The sequence below is a fragment of the Macadamia integrifolia genome, chromosome 12 (genome assembly GCF_013358625.1).
Source record: "Macadamia integrifolia cultivar HAES 741 chromosome 12, SCU_Mint_v3, whole genome shotgun sequence".
Lineage (NCBI taxonomy): Eukaryota > Viridiplantae > Streptophyta > Magnoliopsida > Proteales > Proteaceae > Macadamia > Macadamia integrifolia.
Genome location: NC_056568.1, coordinates 27,413,776 through 27,436,262, shown reverse-complemented (window position 1 = coordinate 27,436,262; position 22,487 = coordinate 27,413,776). Strand labels below are relative to the sequence as shown.

General features: G+C 38.8%; 1 protein-coding gene across 2 annotated transcripts in view; it reads right to left on the bottom strand.

Moving 5' to 3' along the window:
• The window catches only part of LOC122057700 (protein HASTY 1), a 43,925-nt gene that overhangs the window by 10,250 nt on the left and 11,188 nt on the right, over window positions 1-22,487 (bottom strand). For both annotated transcript variants that reach the window (XM_042619908.1, XM_042619907.1), the window contains exons 10-20: window positions 16,503-16,565; window positions 16,069-16,359; window positions 15,562-15,675; window positions 15,284-15,410; window positions 15,022-15,191; window positions 14,809-14,910; window positions 2,440-2,543; window positions 2,007-2,301; window positions 1,598-1,845; window positions 494-997; window positions 13-301 (exon numbers count right to left, since the gene is read on the bottom strand). In XM_042619908.1, coding sequence (XP_042475842.1) covers window positions 13-301; window positions 494-997; window positions 1,598-1,845; window positions 2,007-2,301; window positions 2,440-2,543; window positions 14,809-14,910; window positions 15,022-15,191; window positions 15,284-15,410; window positions 15,562-15,675; window positions 16,069-16,359; window positions 16,503-16,565 — 2,307 coding nt within the window. The remainder of the gene's footprint in view (window positions 1-12; window positions 302-493; window positions 998-1,597; window positions 1,846-2,006; window positions 2,302-2,439; window positions 2,544-14,808; window positions 14,911-15,021; window positions 15,192-15,283; window positions 15,411-15,561; window positions 15,676-16,068; window positions 16,360-16,502; window positions 16,566-22,487) is intronic.

Genomic DNA, 22,487 nt, shown 5'->3' with positions numbered 1-22,487 from the left:
ACGTGAACAAACCTGTTTTGGAGTGGGGTCCCTCTCAGCGAGATAAACGAAAATCTCACGACAGAGACCTACGAGTTCTGCACTGATTATAGCATTTGACTCTAGTGTCAAACCTTGAATAATTGCATAAAACAAATCTTTGGCAACAAATTCTTGGAGTTCCATATTATTTGTTGAAACAGCTAGAAGTATCACAGCTCCACAGAAAGAAGAAACTTTAGTCACAGCTTCACCATCAGTCCATCTAAATGCTTCTATGCATATTTGCAATGCAGGAAAACCCTTATGCTTTAAGAGAAAGCTGCAAGGAGACCACTATTTAACACAAGAATGAAGTGAATTAAAAGCATTAACCTAAGAATAAGGCTTCAACTGTCGTCTTCTTTTCCTTGGTGCAGAGAAAGGGGAGAAGTGACATCCATTTCTTCATGCTTGGGAGATCAAATAGATGTAGAATTAGGCTTTACAATGAAAAAACATGCTTTAGACTTACCCAACCAGAGATTTTGAGGCAAAGGCATCCAAATCTTTGAGTGAAGACCCCTCCACCCGGCTGATATGTCCTACTTGTTCGAAAGAAGGGAGTCCAATATTTAATGATGGTAAAGCAACAACTGAGAGGAGATGACATATCTCGCGCGTTAAATCTCGAAGCAACTTTTCCTCCATTACTTCCACTTTCAGGTCTGATCCAGCAAGAATGCCATGGTTATCTGGAACCTTCGCCCTACTTTCGTGGAGAAGACAAGACCATGAAAAGCTCAGAGCCTGCTGACAGTGAAGAAATAATGGATGCAGAAGCTTTTCTAGCCAATCCTCCCATAAATCCGAAGGGCAGAATTTGACCAAAGGAATCAAAACTGAATGAATTAGCTGCCTCATATGCCTGAATTCCATAGATTGTATGTTCTCCATAAGAGAGAGTGCAACAGAATGACTCTCTATTGATTTGAAAAAGGAATCCCCAATGGTTGCTGATAGACCCAAAACATTATATCTACAACCAAGGAAAATATATCAACCAGTTGAGCTATCAAATGAGACAGGCGTGCACAATAGAATTAAAAAAGACGGTGCTTGCGTTATTTATTATTGATTGAGCAAAAGGCTATCGTATCCTTGTCTCTTTTCATTTAGATGATTACAGGAATTACAATGAATGGATGGGAAGAAACAGAAAAAGATCCTCACTAAATTACTATGCCATACAATGCTGAAAGAAGATCCCAAATATCCACATGAAAGAATACACACATAATCCATACATTATAAGATTTCAATTCATAATACAACTGACAAACAAAGGAGAATGTGAGGGGATAGAGACTATCGGAAAACTGTCCACCAGGGTTTCTTCATGCTGCTTTCAATATTTTCATACATCTTACTCCAGATCTCCAACATGATTTGTAGAAAAGCTCAAGTTTTAAAGAGAGTGATGGGCTTAAGTAACAAAATTAGGAAGGAAAAAGAAGTACTAAACTATAGTAAGTTGAACAAAGAAACATTAACAAAAACAGTCGGAATAGCATTGAAATAACTAAAAATCTCCAAGCTCCCTAAGAGATTAATTTGCTCTCAAAACCCCCATACATACCCACTGTCTCTGGTACCCTTCAACCAATTCCGTATATCATTTTCATTTGTCTCTGCATGTCCATCCTTATTCACATCAACCTGAGATCCATCTGTGAAAACCGAAGCACTTTTTGATGATTTAGGGTGGTTTCCTTCCCCAATAAAACTAGCACGTTCGACATCACTCATACTCATGGCAGCCTTTAACTCTCCCGGCAATGCTTGAATTACTGGCGGAGACCAAAGCGAATGTATAACACGAAGCAGCTGCAGATTAAAAAGAACATCTGGAAGCCATTACTATGCTTTGGTTGTCAAAGAATATGTCTGAATTTTTATTAGATAAAAAAATAATGAACTTGTCGCCTCTTTACTACTTTTAAAATGCATGGTATGCACAATTTCTCATTAACAAGTGTTTTACCAACCCTTAAGAGAGGAGGTAGCATCCATGACAGATGAGAAGCCATTGGATGTTGAGAGGCAGAACTAGTAACTGAGCAACCTTGTGAATTCAAAATGCTTTTTCTAGCACCACTCCTTTTAAGGGCCTTCTCAAAGAAAGTTACAGTGTGGAAAATTGACCACATAACTGAAGTCTCAGAGCACAAACGGACCAGACCCATAGGTTCAGACAAATAAGTATTTTGCCATTCTACCGGAGTCCATTGTTTGCTTAACGGTTCAAGTAACCAGGCTAAAACGTCTTGCTGCTGTTGAATCCTGCATCAGAGACTAGAATGTTGAGAAAGTTTTCCTTAAACTAAAATGTTGAAAGACACAAAGCATAGAGATTATAATTGGGCAAATAGAATGCTGGCATTAAAATACAGGATCAGTTCTATGTAAACAAAGAATTACCCAGCAGCAGAAGCCATGACAAGAAATGCTTCACCTAGAAGATTATGCTCCCCACGAAGAAGACGCCCTTCTCTTTGCAGATAAGCCATGGTGTCAGCAATCCCCTATAACAAATAAATATAACAGGGAGTAAATGAGCCACACACTGTCCCCTTGATATATCATTGATGCACCCTCAAAATTTATTTGATTTATATCATTGTATGTGTAACAACCACTTATCCCAAAAGCTCGAGCTGTTAAGTAAAGGCTACAACAATGTATATCAACACACAACACCACCCCTCTGCATGTGCAGGTCCACACACACACACATACCGCTCTACACGTGACACCATCATGTGGCACCAAGGGGGCACAACACATAACACAAACCCACACACTTACTAGGGATCGAACAACGGACCTCTAGACTCTAATACCGTGTTACAACCACTTATCTCAAAAGCGTGATCTGTTAAGTAAAGGCCACAACAATGTATATCAGTTATAAATAAGCAAAGATCAAGGTAAGCGAGAAGAAGAGAGAAGAGGAGAAGAGGCAAAACAAAGAAAGAGAGATGTGTGTGCAATTGTAGGGGGGTAGGGAGGGTAGAGAGAGAGAGCTCTTCCCACCTATATTGGATTACTAATATGATGGAGAAATTACATACACCTCCATAGGGAGGCAAAAAGGTAAACAAGAATAAAAAAATACAATATAAAACAAGTAAATAAACCAGTTCCCATAATACCCCTATTATATAAACTCTCTTTACCAGGGGACGGCCGTGAAGCACTCAACTCCTCTCTTTATTGTGCTCAGATTTCCCATAGTGGTCACATCTAGGTCTCTCTCTGTCATCCTCACAATATGGCCCTTCTCACCTATGATAGGAGAAGAAAATACCCTTATTACATAAACTCTAACAATATAAGCACAAACCAACAATATGTACTAATCTAAAAGGTCTTACAAATCAAATGGGTGTTTGTATCTCCAGAGGTCACAATATTTGACATTTCTCCCAATGATAGATTCGGCTGCCAAGAGCTACCAAGAGAAAGCTTCAGATAAAAAAACGAGGGTCCAAGATGTTTCTTCAATCTTCTGAGTGTTAGTTTAGCAATAATACTTTTGCATGGAAATTGCTACTCTTGCTCACACCCTTTTCTCTTTTTAAAGGGACTATCTGAATGACACCTCTATAGGTGTATTTAAAATGACACTTTTTAATTGCCCCCTGTCTTTTTAAGATAGGGGGATAAAAGGGTTTTCAAAAATAAGTTGAAAGTGAGACGGTGTCATTTTCACGCACATTTTTAGAGTACCCATGTGAAATGACACTATTACCCTCATTGGAATCCATGTACCCAACCCCATTTAGATGAATTTTTTATATTTGTGTTATGGAGTGATCCTTACCTCTACGTTTTCTTTCTGTTGGATGGGGTAATGGCTTGTGTCTAATATGACACCAGCCCTCTTTATTTATAACAACAAAGAGAAAGTTCTAGAATATTACAAGGATCATTAAACCCCTTAAGGACCTAAGGACCCATTTGGAATCTAACACTTTCCATAAAATCCATTATTACAACTATCCCCCTCAAGTTGGTCCATAGATATCACATATGCCAAACTTGCAGATAATAGGATGAAACATCTTACTACTAAGACCTTTAGTAAATACATCAGTCAGTTATTCACTACTGGGAACAAAAGGCATAGTGATAAGACCCATATCCAACTTCTCTTTGATGAAGTGATGATCGATCTCCATTAGCTTGGTTCGATCATGCTGGACAGGGTTGTGAGCAATGCTAATAGCAAATTTGTTGTCACAAAAGAGCTTCATAGGAAGGGTAGCAGGTACAACCGAATTTGTGAGAAGAGACTAAAGCCATAGGAGCTCATAAATGACATAAGCCAAAGCATTAAACTCTGCTTCAGCAGTTGAATGGGCAACCACGACTTGCTTCTTTCTTCGCCATGTAACAAGGTTACAACCAACAAAGGTGCAATAACCAGTAGTAGACCTGCAGTCGCAAGGAGAACCTGCCCACGTAGTATGCCCAATCAACATTTGTGAAGGCCTCCATTTTAAGGTGATCATGAAGAGAAAAAATGATGCCACGTCCTGGAGCAGATTTCAAGTAACGGAGAATACGCAGCACAACTTCCATATGTGTCGAGTAGGAATCATGCATGTACTAACTAACCTGGCTGACATAGTATGCCCAATCAACATTTGTGAAGGCCTCCATTCTAAGGTGATCATGAGGAGAAAAAATGATGCCACATCCTGGGGCAGATTTCAAGTAACAGAGAACACGCAACACAGCTTCCATATGTGTCGAGTAGGAATCATGCATGTACTGACTAACTAGGCTAACGATAAATACTATGTCAGGGCGTGTATGAGAAATATAGATCAAGCGTCCACTAATCTTTGATATCTCCCTTGTCCACATAATCACATTCCTTGCTACTCAAGTGACCATTGGCTTCAATAGGGGTATTTGCCGGCTTTCAACCCAACATGCTTATCTCAGAAAGGTCAAGCACATACTTCTACTAAGACAAGTAGATCCCACGAGAAGACCTGCCAACTTCAATGCCAAGGAAGTAACAACGTTGTCCAAGATCTTTAATCTCGAATTCCTCACCCAAGTATCTCTTGAGGTGAGAGATCTTTGCCAGATCATCACCATTAACAACAATATCATTTACACAGACTATTAGGATAGCAATCTTCCCATCAGATCTCTTGATGAATAGAGTGTGATCAGCATTGCTTTAAGAGTAGCCTATAGCAATCACAGCCTCATGGAAACGCCCGAACCAAGCACAAGGGGATTCCTTCAGCCCACTCAATGGACGTTTTAGTTTGCATACTTTCCCTTGGGTTTTGGAGCAAGTGAACCCAGGATGAATATCCATATACACTTCCTCCTCAAGTTCCCCGTGAAGGAAGTCATTCTTCACATCTAGCTGCTGGAATCCCAACCTAAGTTGGCAGCACAAGCTAAGATAACACGGATTGTGTTCATCTTAGCAATTAGAGCAAACATCTCTTAGTAGTCAATCCCATAAGTCTGAGTGAAGCCCTTGGCAACAAATCTGGCATTGTAGTGATCCACTGTACCATCAACCTTTTGTTTCACTATGAAGATCCACTTACAACTAAGGGTGTTAATCGGTTTGGTTTCAGTGTATACGGTTAGATTCAGTTCGGTGCAAGATTTTTTAGGTGAAACCAAAATCAAACCATTTAATAAATGTTTTCATAGATTAAAACCGAAACCATTAATAAACAGTTTCGATTTAAATGGTTTTGAACGGTTTTATTATGTTTTCTAATTTTTTATCCAAACAACTTCTTTATCTTTAAAATTTGTATTTAAGTCAATGTAAATTGTAACATTGAATTGAAATTTTTTTTTTGCTATATGCTTTTATTATAGTTATTTGATGTAGACTTAATTTTTTCTATTGAAATGCATGTAAACTTAACATTGAATGACTTAAACTTATAACATATATGTTAATCGGTTTAACGGTTCATTTAAACGGTTTACCAATGGTTTAAACTTTAAAACCAAAACCAAATTATGGTTTCAATTTTAAAACCAAAACCAAACCATTTAATAAACGGTTTCATGGTTTCGAAGTAAATGGTACGGTTCGATTTCGGTAAACGGTTTTGTTTTCAAATTCACATCTTTCCTTACAACCAATTGTCTTCTTTTGTGATGGGAAGATACATTAGATCTCATATGTCATTCTTCTTTAGAGTCTGCATCTCTTCAACCATAGCTGCCTACCATTGTGAGTCTACACTCGCTTCTTGCCAGGTATGGGGAATGGCCACAGAGGATAGAGAAGACAAAACTATAGTAAAAAGGAGAAAGTGAGTCATAAGAAACAGTTTTAAAAATAAGATGTAAAGTACAAGACCTAGTGCCTTTATGAACAATAAGTAGCTCAAAAGATGGATCAACAAAAGGAGAAGGAGAATTACCTGGGTCTGAGGGGACAAGATCAGGCTCGAGAGAAACAACTAGCATGGTAGGGTAGATGCTCGATGTGTAGTGGTCTGAGTCTACTGTCTGCAACTATAAACACGTAGCTCTGACCGAGGCAAAGTAAGAGTGCCACTCTCCCCTGAAACAGGATACTGGCAGAATGCAAGTTCAAGAGGTGGCACATCTTCCACAATGGAAGGAGACTCCCCCTGAAGAGGTGCCACAATGTAGTATGATGCAGATTCATGAAAGACAACATCCATAATCACAAATCAATGTCGAGTGGGAGGATGAAAACACCGATAACTTTTATGAGTAGGAGCATACCCCATAAAAATGCACTAAAGACCACGAGGATCAAAATTTCCGTGAAGATGATGATCACGAGCATAACAGACACTGCTGAAGACTTGGAAGGAATAGAAAAATCAGCAAAACCCTGGAGAAGATCCAGAGGGGTGAGGAAGGAATGAACCCAAGAAGGCATTCGGTTGATCAGAAAGGAAGCAAAGAGAATCACGGCACTCCAGTACTGGGGAGGAACATGCATCTCAAACATAGGAGAGCGTGCTACCTCACAAAGGTGGCAATTCTTCTACCTAACAACTCCATTCTGAGCCGGGGTATCCACACAACTAGTCTGATGGATCATCCCATAAGCAGAAAGGAAAGCCTGAAAGGACCCTTCAAAGTATTCACGACCATTGTCGCTTCTGTTAATCCCAAGTTGACATTGAGGGGGGTGAACAATGTCTATAAAATCTTTCCTGAAGATGTCTGTTTGAAGCGACCTTGTATTCTGTTCAACACACACAATCATATGTTTGTTCACCTTGCACCACTCAGTGGCCCGGTCTACTAGACAAAAATACCCATTCTGCACGCATTCACAGTCCACACTCCAATATACAAGCATACACAAATGGCATAAGATATACGTGGTTCAGCGCATTGCCTACTCCACGGAGCAATACCCTTTCTGGGTCTTGTATTTTGCTCAATACTCAACTAGCTTGTGATTGTTACAACAATCCCAGGTGCTATGGCACCTGCTACAACCTGAAACAGTACTCAGGCTAGGGTTTCACCCTCTTTTACAATGTATATGATGATAATTATGAGTACAAGTCCCTCATTTACAATCCTTACCTTAGGTTATGCAACTTTAACAATCTCGGTCATACAAAATAGGACTTGCTGAGCAGAGATTACCTCCCTTGACTAGCAAGGGGTGGAGAGCTTCTCTGAGATTCCCAGATACACAGGAATCTTCAACTTTCCCTCTTTACAAGTCTTCAGCAGTGTCTGTTATGCTCTTTACAAGATGGTTCGTCATCTTCTTTATCTTCTGCTTATTCTTCTATCACAAAAGAGCTTCTTTGTCTTTAATGAACTTGATGAAGAATCTTGAAAACTTCAAGAGTTGAAAATGGTGGTCCTTCTTCTTTGCCTTCTCCTTCTTCTTCTTCTTCTTCTTCTTCTTCTTCTATCACACACAAGAAGCTTATTTGTCTTTAATGAACTCCAAACCCCTCTCCAACCTTTAATGTTTCCTTTAATGGCTTCTCAAGCTTGGTGCCGATGGTGTTAAAGCATTCAATGCACAAAATTATTCAAACAAAGGATTTTCTCAAGATTTAGGCATGAGAGCACATAAACAGTTGGATTCTTCTTCTCTTTTCTCTTCTCACTTCTAGGGCTTTTCTTCTTTTTGTTCTTCAAGAAGATATGAAAGAAATCCTCAAAATCCACTTAAGAAGGTCCAACAAAAGCCCCAAAATCGTGTAGGTTTAACCACCCGGTTCAAACCGGAATCTACTCTCACAGATTGACCTTACCTCAGTACGGGAGTCATAATTTTTTATATATAACTCCAAATGAGCCGATTCTCGTTGCTTCTGAAAGTAGACTCAAATATCTACAACTTTTATAAAAATATCATTCCTCTAATTCTTCTTCAAAATATCTCAAAAATCAACTCAAAGTCATGCAAACTAAACCCGTCATGAGAAACTGGGTAGGTTCTTTTCCAGAGCGATCATACGAAAATGATCATATCTCTCTCGTCTGAATTGCGATTGACCCGATTCTTTTTCGTACGGATAGAGGACTCAAAGAACTACATTTCTTATGTTTATAACTTCAACGCAGGTGTAATGCATAAATCTCAAAAATGGGATTGAACCCAACCACTGTGTAAGACATTACCTTTTTCAGCTCACACGTTGGCCTGAAGAACATGTCGTATCTTTTTACTCCGATATCCGATCGATATGATTCCAATTGTGATAGACTCAGAGCTCAAGGATCTACAACTTGCATGCACATGTCTTTTTTCAAATCTTTCATCTAAATTGTCAAAAATACCCTCAAATGTGCTGCCATTATATAAAACAATGATTTCTTCCCTTTTAAAAAATAATGATATCTTCCCCTTTAGTGAAGGGTCCTTCACACACTACTTCCACTTTCACACATGCAATGTGCGACACGTCTCTGAGCACTATCAAGATAACTTAGTGATCATACACAACCACGACATCACCTCTGACAACCTCATCATCACACTTGGCCAAGGTTGCCAACAAGGACAACCAATATGCAACAGCTTCAAAGAATCTTGATGGTAGCACCGAACTGAGTCTGAACAATGCGGTGAAACTGCTGAAAGCAATGGATAGTCTCGCCTTTGATTCGCTTCATATAAACCCAAGTAATCCGAGAATGACAATCAATAAAAAAGACAAACCACCGATAACCATTGACAGACACATAGCGGGATGGACCCCAAATATAAGAATGTATCATTGAAAAAGAAGTGGCACTTTTATTTCTAGAAATGGAATAGGTGATCCGAGTTTGTTTGGCTAATTCACATGCCTCACAAAAAAAAAACAACTCAAAACAATTTATAAAGGAAAAAAACCTAGTTAAAGTTCCCAAAGGAAGATGTCTCAATCGACGATGCCATTGTGGAAACTTAGAGACGAGAGGTGACGTAGAAGATGTCTAAAAAGATTGACGCGAGACCAACGTCGACTCATCATCAAGCAGAGACAGACCACCACGTACCCCACCAAAGCCAATCGTTGCCCCTGTCACCAGATCCTAAAAAAACACAATGAGACGAGAAAAATGTGACTTTGCAATTAAGACTGGAGGTAAGACTACCAATGGACAAGAAGTTAGTACGAAAAGAGGGAACATGCAATACAGTAGAAAGAAATAAAGGAGTACAACAAACGAGCCCTTCCCAAAATAATGGAATAAGTCTCGTTACCCAACTTGATCTTACCATTACGAGGATTGGTAGTGTACTAGGAGAAAAGAGATAAGAAACTTGTCATATGATCGAAAGCCCCGGAGTATATAATCCAGGGCGTAGAAGGGGATAGTATGGCCAATGAAAGAGATATCTGACCCAGAAAGGGGCGAAATAAGCAGAGATCTCAGTAGCTGATGCAAGAGAGTCCGGAAGTGTCAGAAGGCGCCGCATGGCAGTGAGCTCATTGGATAATAGCGAGGTTGTTGAGGTGCTACGAGCCGAGTCAGAGTCAAGGCTCTCAGTATGGTTGGCCTGCCCAGGAGTACCGACTCGACCCTTCCCTCGCCCTTTACCAGATGTATTAGCAAGACGGCCATAAAGCTTACAACAGTGCTCCTTGGTGGCTTGGTGTGACATTCCTTCCCATAGTAATCATACTTCACTGGAGCTCTAGTAGAGGAGCCACAAGACCGTGAGGCTGCGCTGAGGGACCGAGTGGGAGAGACAAGTGCAGATCTCTCAATGGGAGTGGTAATAGGCTGTGGAAGCATAATGGTACAACGTTTGTCCTCAAGTTGGATCAAAGCATAGGATTGATCCAAGGTAGGAAAGGGAATATGACTTAGAACCTAGGACCACAGCTAATCAAACTCCACATTCAGACCTACAAGAAAGTCATAAACCCGTTTTTTGTCCTCTTGTTTCTAAAAACTAGTGACATCAGTAGGAGTGGAAGGATTAGACTCCTCATATAAGTCCAGCTTAGTCCACAATATGCGCAGCTCATGGTAGTACTGTGACAGTGTGAGCCCTCTCTGCCTCGGGTCACGAACCTTCTAGTGCATTCAAAGACCTGAGCATCATTCCCAGCCAGGGAATAAATTTCCTAGACAGACTTCCAAATCTTCGTAGCAGAGTCAAGGAGACAACTACATGAAAGTTGTGGCTGCAAGGAGTTGACAAGGAAGTCCATAATAAGAGAGTTGGCACACTCCCACTTGTCAATCTCAGGACCAGTGATCAGATGCTTTGAGGTTCCAGTGAGTTACCCGTAATAGCCATGGGACTTGATGAAAATGTAGATCAAACATGACCACAAGGAGGAAAGGGGGGAAGATCTAAAGTGTATCCACCAATGGAAGTAAAAGAGCTGGTAAACATGGATGCAACTCAAGGGGGTTGTGCTAATGGAAGAGGCACCGGCCGGAGGTAGAAGAAGCACCAAAAACCACCAAAAAGCAAGAAAAAGGCTAAAAAAAACCCCAAAAATCGATAAAAGGGTGAAAACCCTGAGAAATCGATTTTAGGTACAACTCTGGAACAGAGTCTTGAGATGATAAAGCGGCTGGTACATACCACTATAAGGATAAGGAGCAACAATCGTAACAAACATCAAGATGATCGAAACATCAAGCAGGGGAAAAACACCCTAACAAGGAAATTTTGATTTCAGGGGGGAAAACCCCTAAAAAATCAATGGGAAGGAGTTGGGTCTCTCAGATTATTATAGAAGAGAGTCTAAGAGCCCAAGGGAGAAGGGAAATGGAGGCTAGTGTTAGGGACATACCACACTCTTATAGTTGGTTTTGATGACAACAAAAATATGAAGGTATTTCACAATTTTCGTTCAAGCATTATTTTGTAGAGTTCATATCAAAGATCGAATTTGATGAATGGAAGGAAGGAACGAAGATTGAAGTCATCATATGAAGAGACTTAACAAGTTGGTATCAAGACTTAAAGAACATATCAGGAGGTATCAGACTTCAAAGTATCAAAAGCAAAAGATCCCAAACCTCGAGATATCAAGACTTCGAAGTATCAAGTCTTGAAGTGCATTGAAGTACATTGAAGAAATCAAGCATGCAAGGTTAACGTGGAACTCTTGAAGATCAATCGGAAGAAGAAAAGAAGACTTTAAGTGTAGATCAATGTAATGGTGCACACATCATACACACACTACACTATACGATCATTCATATGCATTTGCATAAGTACATCATCATTAACCTAGAATGTCCCTAGGTGATGCCCAAAGACCAAGAAATAAGACCAAAATATGTTTGGATACATGTTGGTTATAACATGTCATGACAATTGTTGTGACTTCAGCAAGGTTAATGTTTAAGGGCATTTAAGTCATTTCATATGACAATATCTAAAGATTTCCTATACAAAGTTGTAGAACATTGAGTTGCGAATTCAACGCATTTAAAATCGGATCAATCCGAGGTCGGAAGAGAAATATATGATTGTTTTCGTACAGTCTACCTGAATCGATTTGGTTCGAATCGGAAAAATCCGGTTGACCGGACCCCTGCCGGTCGATGCAACAGGTCAACCGGACCGCGACAGGACAGTCCCAAAAACCCTCCAACAGATTTATTTTTAGCGGCTAGTACCATCGACCGCCAAATGATCTGGCCGACCGGAACAGCCAAAATATGACTGTTAGACAGTTTTCTTGCCCAAATAGAACTCCATTCACTCCTTAAAAATCCCCCCACTATGAGTAAAGATACCACACTCAATACTACTTAAATCCAAGTGCATTTATTGAGGCATTAGAGTGAAGGAAAGCAAGTTATCCTCTTGAGTTCAAGTTCTACAATATATACACTATTGTCAAAAGGAACTCAAGTCTCTCTACAAGTCTTCTACGCTATCTTAGTATTCTATTGCAAGCTTTTAGAAGACATCAAGGTGCATATATTCTTATCATTGTATTTCATTTATGCACCTCTTGCACACAAGAGGTAACTCAAAACCTTTCTATTTCATTGAAATTTTGTTTTGCCCAAGAGTTGGTTTAACTCTACGAGTGGGCATTTTCATTTACATATTGTTCTAGACTGTACTTAGACAAGTGTGTAGGACTCTCTTATCCTTAAGAGATTATATAGGTCTCTCTCTACCTGTAAAGAGATTGTAAGGACCCTCTCATCCTGTAAAGAGATTATAAGGACCCTCTCATCCTATAAAAAAATATTGTAAGGACCCTCTCATCCTATAACGATTGCATGGATCCTCTCATCCTTAAAAGAGTTGTAAAAGTGATTCCTCCCCACCTATTATACTGAAAAGGAAGAACTAGTGGATAGCTCTCAAGGTGATCTTGTGAGGAGTGGATTGAGTGGAATAACTATAAATATGTATCTTGTGTGATCGTGATTACTTCATATTTCGCATTTTATTTACAATCACATATTTGCGGACTTTAACCGAAGAATTTTTTTTAATCCACCAGTATAACTTATTCACCCTCCTCTAGGTTATTTCAGATAATGGCTTTCTTGGTGGTTTAAAGATCTACCACCGAGAGAGAGAAGCAAAATAAGAGAGATGGAAAGAAGTGCAGATGGAGGCAGGATCTGGGAGAGAGAAAAAGATAAAAAAAGGAAGAAATGATGAAACCCTTAGGGTTTTGGACCCAAAGCCTCTGATACCATGTTGGATGGGATAATGACTTGTGTCTAATATGACACCAGCCCTCTTTATTTATGACAACGGAGAGAAAGTACTAAAATATTATAAGGACCATTAAACCCTTAAACACCTGAGGACCCGTTTGAAATCTGATACTTTTTCTAAAACCCATTATTACAACACTTTCCTTTGTCATCTTTAATCGGATCCATATAGCCAACCCCATTCAGTTGGGATAAGGCTGAATTGTACAAAATCGAATACAATTTTCAGAACTCTATCCACTGCAGCAGAGCTCCATTAATAGTTGTGGATTTACAAGTTCCCTCCCTCATTTTCCCCAATTTCTGTCGAATCCTTGGTTACCATATTTTACTACCAAATACCATTCCAACATTTAAGCCACAATTCATTGATACAAAAGTGAATCACCAACAAACTGAGACTCCCTTATTTTTTTTGGGTGCAGCATCGATGATTTTTTTTCTACACTACCAATAGCTGTGTAAGAAATCTGGGCTAGGATGTCCTTTGAAAACCAGACCAAAGAATACCGTAGAATCCCACCCACACCCAAAGAAAATAAATATACCATAATATATAAATAAAAATCATAACATGAAAGCATACTCTTCATTGTCATTATAATAGAAAAAGGAAATAGAATGTTCATTGTAACCTTCCATAGTTCAAACATTCAGTCCTGCACCCAAGCAGCTTTAAATGCCCCAAAAGCCACAAAAAAAAAAAAGAGAGGATACAACAAATGAGTGATGACACGAGGAAAAATAAACGAGACAGAAATAAAAAAAATAAACAAGGCATGTCCCCCCCCCCCCAACCCCAACACCAACAGTCTACTTACTGGAGTCCAATCAAACAATTGCAACTAAATGAGATTTCTTCCTTGTTTCTTTATCTTATCCGATTTTTTTCCCTCTCAAAAATATCATCTTGGCAACCAAAGACAGCCAAAAATGTCATGGACTTCTAAAAATATGTTAGCAATCTACCTTTCCATCTCATATACCCTCATTCTGACACTATGTCATCAACTTCTAAAATATGTTAGCAATCTACCTTTTCATCCTCATATACCCTCACTCTGATTTTGGTACACTAGGATATCCAATGTTGTTAGAATATGTGTTTAAGTGATGCAGGGGCACATCAGTCCTTTCCCCCCCTCCACCAAGCCTATGTGATATGGGTCGGCTGGATGGGGTGGCATACTTGTAATTTTTATTCTTCTTTGCTTATTACAAATACAAGGCTTGTGTGATCATTTAGATCATTCAAGCATTCTCCCCATTCATGCTGTTAACAGTTAACAGATGTCAATGATAATAAATCGGAAATGCTAACATGATCATGCATCAGTTTGTTATTTTTGGAAACCTTGATGGGTGGTGAAATGCAAGGTTTCCAGAAAGACAACAAATAGAATCCATCTATTTGTGCTCGGCAATTTAACATGTTTCTTTCTTCCCCCCGCCCCCCAAAAGATAATGACATCAATGATTGACAACTCAATTCAGAATTCCAGATGGTCAAAGCATTAATCCATGTATATGTAATGGTCTTTGTTTTTGGTTCACTGATTGGCTTGGATCTGGAAAATTTCTTTATGTAGCTATTTGCTACCTAATTGGCAGAGAACAATACAAAACCTTCATGTGAGGCAAGAGGGCTTTGTCTGTGGCTTTAGCTATTCGAATAAATGATGAGCAAATCTGCAACCTCGCATGACGAGCACCATTTGTTGAAGGATCCTGTCAAGTAATTAGGTGGTTGAAATGATCATAAGCGTAACAGCTAGAACATGTTTAGTTATTTACATGTAATGGAAATCTTAGTGAAGAAAAATAAGTCAAGAGGGAAACCTTAAGAGCAGAAGGAAGTGACGTCAGAAGTTCAAAAAGTTTATTGATGACACCACCAACAGCATCCGGAAAGTGTTTCAGAAAGGGACCCAATGAATCTAAATAGTGTCCAAGTACTATCACATGGGCCGGTTCAGTCCATTTCAATGAAAGAAGAAGTTGAAGTAAACCTTCAGTAGAAAAAACAATGATTTCTCAGTAATCCATCAGATACAAGCATCTAGAATATCAGAAAATGTATGGAAAACTCACTGGACACAACCTTCAAATATTCTGCACAGTGCTAGTTGAATTTCAGAACTACCACCGCCAAATTCAGTTGATCCATCAAAAATCACACTCACAATAGCCTCAAGTGCCAGTTGCATGCTCTCCATAACAACTAAGTCCTAAAGAATATTCAATAATACATAAATACATGGACAATAAAATATTTTAACATTAACATGACCATGAGGCAGAAATTTTGCAGGAAATGATCACAAACTTAACAGCTGATGCCACCATGTCCAATCTATTATCAAAGATATATAACCAAACCTTGACAGGCGTTGAAGCATGCAATAGGCCCTTAATAATGGTATCAATTCTTTCAGAAACCCTAGCTGCAGAAATTAAGGGTTTGTAAGAAGCAACAAGTCGGATCAGCTCCAACTGCATTAAGAGCACAAGTATCAGTCAGCATCCCGTGATGATGGAAAGAGTACATTCATTAATCTAAGCAAGTAAAGTAAGAGTGATTAAAATACTATTATCCTCTAAACAGTTCTATATTCACACAAACTTGACCTCAATAAGAAGAAAAAGGATGGCCTAGATAAAGCATCTCTAGGAATTTAATAAAAAAATTGCAAACAATACGAAGTTCACAGGATGCCACATAAAGCTTGAGGATACTTTCAGCATAATCTGAAGTAGCTCAATTTGCAATTTGACGAACTAGCACAACCTAGTGCATCTAAACAGAAGTTCCTAAACACAAGTCAAAATTCAGTTAGGACTACAAATTACAGATTAGAAAGAGCAAACTAAGCATGTAAAAATTACCAGTTTAGAACGATACTGGCTGAAATCCCCCTTGCCATCAAATTCATCACTCCACAGCTCCAATGCTCCTAGAGAAAGAGTTGTTCCAGGTGAAACTTTTTCTCTCTTGAGCATACGCTGGAAAGATACATCCAGAATCGCACCACAAATATCATCATTGGTGAAAACCAAGATCCCTTTCTTTTCTTTATCAACATGTACAGATCCTGAGCCTGGATTATTAGCAGCATAATTTTCGCCAGTTGATTGCGCAAAAACCTTTGGCTTGGATAACAAATCCCTCATTAGTGCCTGCCAAAGAAAAAAAAAATTATAGAGAGAGAGAGAGAGAGAGAGAGAGAGAGAAATTGTTAGAGGAAGTTCTGAAGTATCCTGCAGCATTGTTATAATTTGCCACCTCATCAGTAATTGTAAGTGGGACAGTTTTTACATACCAGCCAAAAAAGCAATGATTGAAAGTGCAGTGCAAGTTTATGGTGTTGGAAATATCCCAGCATCTGAAAACAAAGAGAAGTTCATGGTTCAACTCAAAACCACAGAACACGAGTAAAAGAGAAATTACACGGTTAAATGGAGAGAAAAAAAAAAGTGTCAAATAAAGGAGATAAGAGTGAGGAACAAATCAAAATAAATCCAAATTTCATAATCATATAGAATACCAACAAAGTAGTTACAAGCAGAAACTTATAACAACTTCATTTGGAACCAAATTACAAGAAGTAAGAGTGAGTGAGTGACATTTCTTAACTGCTCAACATTATGCCTTGCACATCATAGCCGGTCTAATGACTATCCTATAGAACTTTCTTTTAAGATTTAAAGGAATACGTCAATCACACAACACCCTAAACGCACCTCTCCACTTCATCCATCCCACTTTAATCCCCTTTGAAACATCATCTTCTATATCTCATTCTTTATTTATGATGGACCCTAGATGCTCAATCTTCACCATTTCATTATTCATCATAGTGTGACTAAAGTAACACATCATATACTCCATTTTCGTTCTACTTTGTTTAAACCTCTTGATTCCAATGTTGATCTCCATAGCTCCAGCTTAGCGTTAATCCCAACTTTTGTCTTGTCCACCAAAACAATATCATCATCAAAGAGCATACACCATGGAACCTCATCTTGAATGTTCCTAGTTAAATCATCCACTATAAGCGCAAACAAATAAGGGCTTAAAGCAGATCCTTGATGCAACCCAATTGTAACTGGCCTCCATCTCAGTTACAATTGGGTAACATCAAGAATTTGCTTTAAGCCCTTACTATAGCCGCTCATTTTCTGTATCAGTATTATAAGATCATGAGATCCTTTTGATGCAAATATGAAGACCTACATCCATAGGAAGAAAGCCAACAAGAGCAACTAGCATGTGGCCTTACCATGTTGATGATTTTTAATTCTCATACTTAGTTTTTATTTCATGCTAGTAAGTCTTAGTTTAATCCAATTGAACCATGGTCCACGTTGGTCCAATATCGGTTCGATTTAAGTGGTTGGAAGTTACTTTTACTTTTACCTTTTTTACTTTTCTAAAAGGGGAAAATCAATTCACTTTAGTAAGTGACGATGGATAAGGACTTTTCCACTTTTGGTAGTTAGTGGGTGAAGACTTTCCCATTCCAACTTTAAAGAGGTGAGGAGTTTTCCCTTTAGTAGTTGGTAGGTGAAGATTTTCCTATTCCAATTTGAATAAGTGAAGACTTTTCCAACTTTAGTAGTTGGAAGTTGAAGACTTTCCTACCCCAACTTTAGTAAGTGAAGACTTTCTACTCTTGTTAAGTGAAAGTTGATTATGCAATGTTTTGTTGAGTTGGTCCGATAAATAGGGATCAATTGTAAGCATTCGCAACTCAGAATTTGAAAACAAAGTTTGTTTATGCAACTCTCTTCTTGTGTTTGATCAATGTAGCTTGGTGTTTGATCCAGTTGATCCACCTTGCGGTGTGAAGCCCGGGTGTTATTTTATTGTCTATTATTCTATCATTTTCATCTTTCAACAATTTTTCAGCAAGATCCTATTCTCCAAATCTGAGTTCTTTATTCTCTGAGAAAAGATCCTACCCTGGTATTGTTTTGAGTGTCCTCAATTACAGTATTACATCACCTTCAAGCCCAAATCACAAAAAAAGGTCATGCGGGAGTATGATCACCACTATTGGATGTGGTTTGATCTTTTATTTTGAGCCTTTTATTTGTACTTTGTAATTTGGATGTATTGTAATAATGTAGGATAAATACATATGATAGTTTTTTTAAGTTATTTTGAGTCTTTTTTTAAGTGACCTAGTTACAGTAATATACCTTGATATTGATATTAGTAGGAAGATAATCTATTAGTTAGTGTCTTGGAAGGCCCTATTTAAGTTTTTATAGCTTGCGGTTAGAAAGGTCCTGAATTTCAGGAATCCTATACCAAAACGTTGTATGCTAATTATTTTAGGTCAGTCCACCCTAAAAGAACTTGTTTTTGAAGTTTGAGTCAAGCAAGGATTCTCCCAATAGCCCCTCCAGTCAGATTCCTAGTTTGTGTTTTCTTCTTTTATTTATTTCCATCTAGTTTAAGCTAGGTTGATTCTTACAAATATATAAGGCTTAACGGCCCCCACGATTTAAGTAATAGATTTGAATTAGATGGTTTGAATTGAAGAGACACTTATACTCTTCTATTCTTCTTTCACCCTATTATCATCCCTTTCTCCTCTAACTGATAAGACTATTTTTCCCCTTCTTTTGTTTCTATCACAGGCTCCAAAATAGGGCTATTTTGTTGTTGGTTTTCTATGCAACAAAAAATTCTTTTCTAAAAACCCCCCCAAAAATAGTGATAGTAGTGGGAAGATATTCTATTAGTTAGTGTCTTGTGGGGCCTATTTTTGGGCTTTTTTATAGCTTGCGGTTATAGAGGTCCTGAATTTCAGGAACCCTCTACCAATAGTCATGTGCTAGTTATTTTAAGTCAGTTTTTTTTTTTTTTTTTTTTTTTTTTTTTTTTTTTTTTTTTTTTTTTTTTTTTTTTTTTCCTTGACATACCGTGTTTTCAAGACGTTTGAATCAATCAATGATTCTCCCAACAGCCCTTACAATTGGAGATTCATAATTTGTCTTTTTCTTCTTTTATTTATTTCCTTCTTGTTGTAATAATGGGATTTAGGGAAGTGTCAGGTTCCAAATGGGTCCTTAGGTCCTTAAGGGGTTCAATGGTCCTTGTATTATTCTAGAACTTTCTCTCTGTTATTATAAATAAAGAGGGTTGGTGTCATAGTAGACACAAGTTATTACCCCATCCAACATGGTATCAAAGCCTTCGGATCCAAAACCCTAAGGGTTTCCTCCCTTCTCCATCTCTTTCTCCCTTTCACTCTTTTTTCTCTCTCACATTGCCTCCCTCCATCTCTCGATGAACATATGTAAGGCTTGGCAGCCCCCAAGATTACTCAAATGGATTTGAATTAATTTGTTTGGATTGAAGAGATTATAGTCTCATCTCCCTCCTCCCTTGACATGGATCCGGGTTCCAAAAGTCAGAATCAGATCGCTTAGGGGCCCACAATTAATAATTAAAACAGTTTGCAAAGAAGTATGGGCATTCTTGTAAATTCAGGCACAACTCTAGCACTTGAAAATAGGTACTAGGGTCAAACTGAGATAGAAAATTAAGAATAGGGGATAATCTAGAATTACAAAAGATGAGGGGAATAATAGAGCACAAGTTTAGGAGGCAGGGGTTTAAATGTAATATCAGCAATAATGTCTAATTAAAACGCTACTTATCTTCTTCCTCCCGATGGAACTCCCAGGCGGTAGACCAAGGACAACCAATCTCATTCTCCAGGATTGGTCTCGACCTGAGGCTTCAAATAACGAATTGCAACGGCAGGATAATAGGAGATCTAGCTTCGAAGAACCTCAACAAATCTCAAATCAGCCCCTTCATGAAACCTACAACTGAACCTAGCAGAACCGTGGATCAGATCTGAAATTCTGGTTTCAGATTTGCTTTCCACCGACTTGCAGGAGCTTGGGATGAACTGCAGGGATCTGATCGCCCCTAAGAGCCCTATTCTTGACCCAAACTTCAGGGTCAATTGATGGGAGGCCAGTTTTCAGAGACAAGTCTTCGGTTCAAGTAGGTATCGCCAGAACAGGGAATAAAAGAACAGAAAAAAACAATGAAGATATGAAGAAGAAGAAATAATAAGAGAAAGGAAGGTTAAAGAATAAAAGAGACTATTAGAAAGGGAAAAGCAAGGCACCCACGGCAGCCATGGTTCATGGTTCTCACCCAAAAATTATCAAGTTCTAATTCTCCAAAAATTCTTCTGGTACCAGGCCAAGTCATGCAACAGCAGATCTACTACAACTATAAATTTCATTCAGTCTTAGGTCACCTCCTGCGCTTACGTGTCATACATTTTTTCAGTATAAATGCAACTCCTTTCAATGTTGCTTTCCTTCCTTCATTGAAGTTCCATGCCTCAGATACAATGTACCTTCCGCTTGGATTGTACTCATTCCTCTCCTTTAATACCTCCAAATTTATAATCATCTTCACGAGCAACCCAAGCATATAAAATGGATCCTTTGTGTTTCCTTCCATACCACTCTCTTTTCCCATAATGATCAACTTCATAAGCCTTCTCAAATGACATCACATTGTTAAATCCAGACCAATCTTTGTTGAACTCCACTATGGCAGTGCCTGAATGACCCCGATAATTCCACAAAGGACGGACCCTTACAGGTTTATATCCTCTCCGTATGAACTACTCACTCAACCAAACTCTTATTGTGAAGGAACGCAAAAGCAACGATGAGTTGCAAGATGCTCACAAGGAATTAATTAATGGGTTAAAAGAATTGTCAAGTCGTGCTCAAATAGGAGTCAAGAGAATGGGAGATCTACAACAAACCATTTATTAATGCCTGCAAGAAGATATATTATGCTGAAGAAGTAGAGGAAAAGGTTGTAGGTCTGTGTTCAGAGTGGGATGAGCACCTCAGAAAACCAGAATGGCACCCCTTCAAGATCATCATGGCTGATGGGAAACTACAGGAAATAATAGATGAAGAGGATGAAATGCTGAAAAGTCTGAAGAATGATTTGGGAGTTGAGGTTTTCAGGGCCGTTACAACAGCTCTAAAGGAGAGGAATGAGTACAATCCAAGTGGAAGGTACATCGTATCTGAGGCATGGAACTTCAATGAAGGAAGGAAAGCAACATTGAAAGAAGGAGTTGCATTTATATTGAAAAAAATGTATGACACGTAAGCCCAGGAGGTGAGCTAAGACTGAATGAAATTTATAAGTGTAGTAATCTGCTGTTGCATGACTTGGCCCGGTACCAGAATTTTTGGAGAATTAGAACTTGATAATTTTTGGGTGAGAACCATGAACCATGGCTGCTGTGGTTGCCTTGCTTTTCCCTTTCTAATAGTCTCTTTTCTTCTTTAACCTTCATTTCTCTTATTATTTCTTCTTCTTCTTCTTCATATCTTCATTGTTTTTTTTTGTTCTTTTATTCCCTGTTCTGGCGATACCTACCTGAACCGAAGACTTGTCTCTAAAAACTTGCCTCCCATCAATTGACCCTGAAGTTTGGGTCGAGAAAAGGGTTCTCAGGGGCGATCAGATCCCTGCAGTTCATCCCAAGCTCCTGCAAGTCGGTGGAAAGCAAATCTGAAACCAGAATTTCAGATCTGATCCATGGTTCTACTAGGTTCAGTTGCAGGTTTCACAAAGGGGCTGATTTGAGATCTGTTGAGGTTCGTCGAAGCTAGATCTCCTATTATCCTGCTGTTGTGATTCGTTACTTGAAGCCTCAGGTCGAGACCAATCCTAGAGAATGAGATTGGTTGTCCAAAGTCCTTCTTGTTCTACCGCCTGGGAGTTCCATCGAGAGGAAGAAGATAAGTAGTGTTTTAATTAGACATTATTGGTGATACTACATTTAAACCGCTGCCTCCTAAACTTGTGCTCTATTATTCCCCTCATCTTTTGTAATTCCAGATTACCCCCTATTCTTAATTTTCTATCTCAGTTCGACCCTAGTACCTATTTTCAAGTGCTAGAGTTGTGCCTGAATTTACAAGAATACAACTACTTCTTGGAAAACTATTGTAGTTATTAATTGTGGGGCCCTAAGCGATCTGATTCCGACTTTTGGAACCCGGATCCGCATCATCCCTTCCCCCCACCTCCAGCAATTTGGGTTTTCCTTCTTCCTTACTCCTATGATCTCTCTTATACTTCTTCCTTTTCTCTTCTTCTTTTTCCCTATTCTCCTCCCTTTCTCCTCCAACAATGCCACAGGCTCTGAAATAGGGCTATTTTGTTTCTGGTTTTCTCTTTAACAGCAGATCCTCACTTTTTTCTTTTTCTTTTTTTTTTTTTTTTTTTTTTTTTT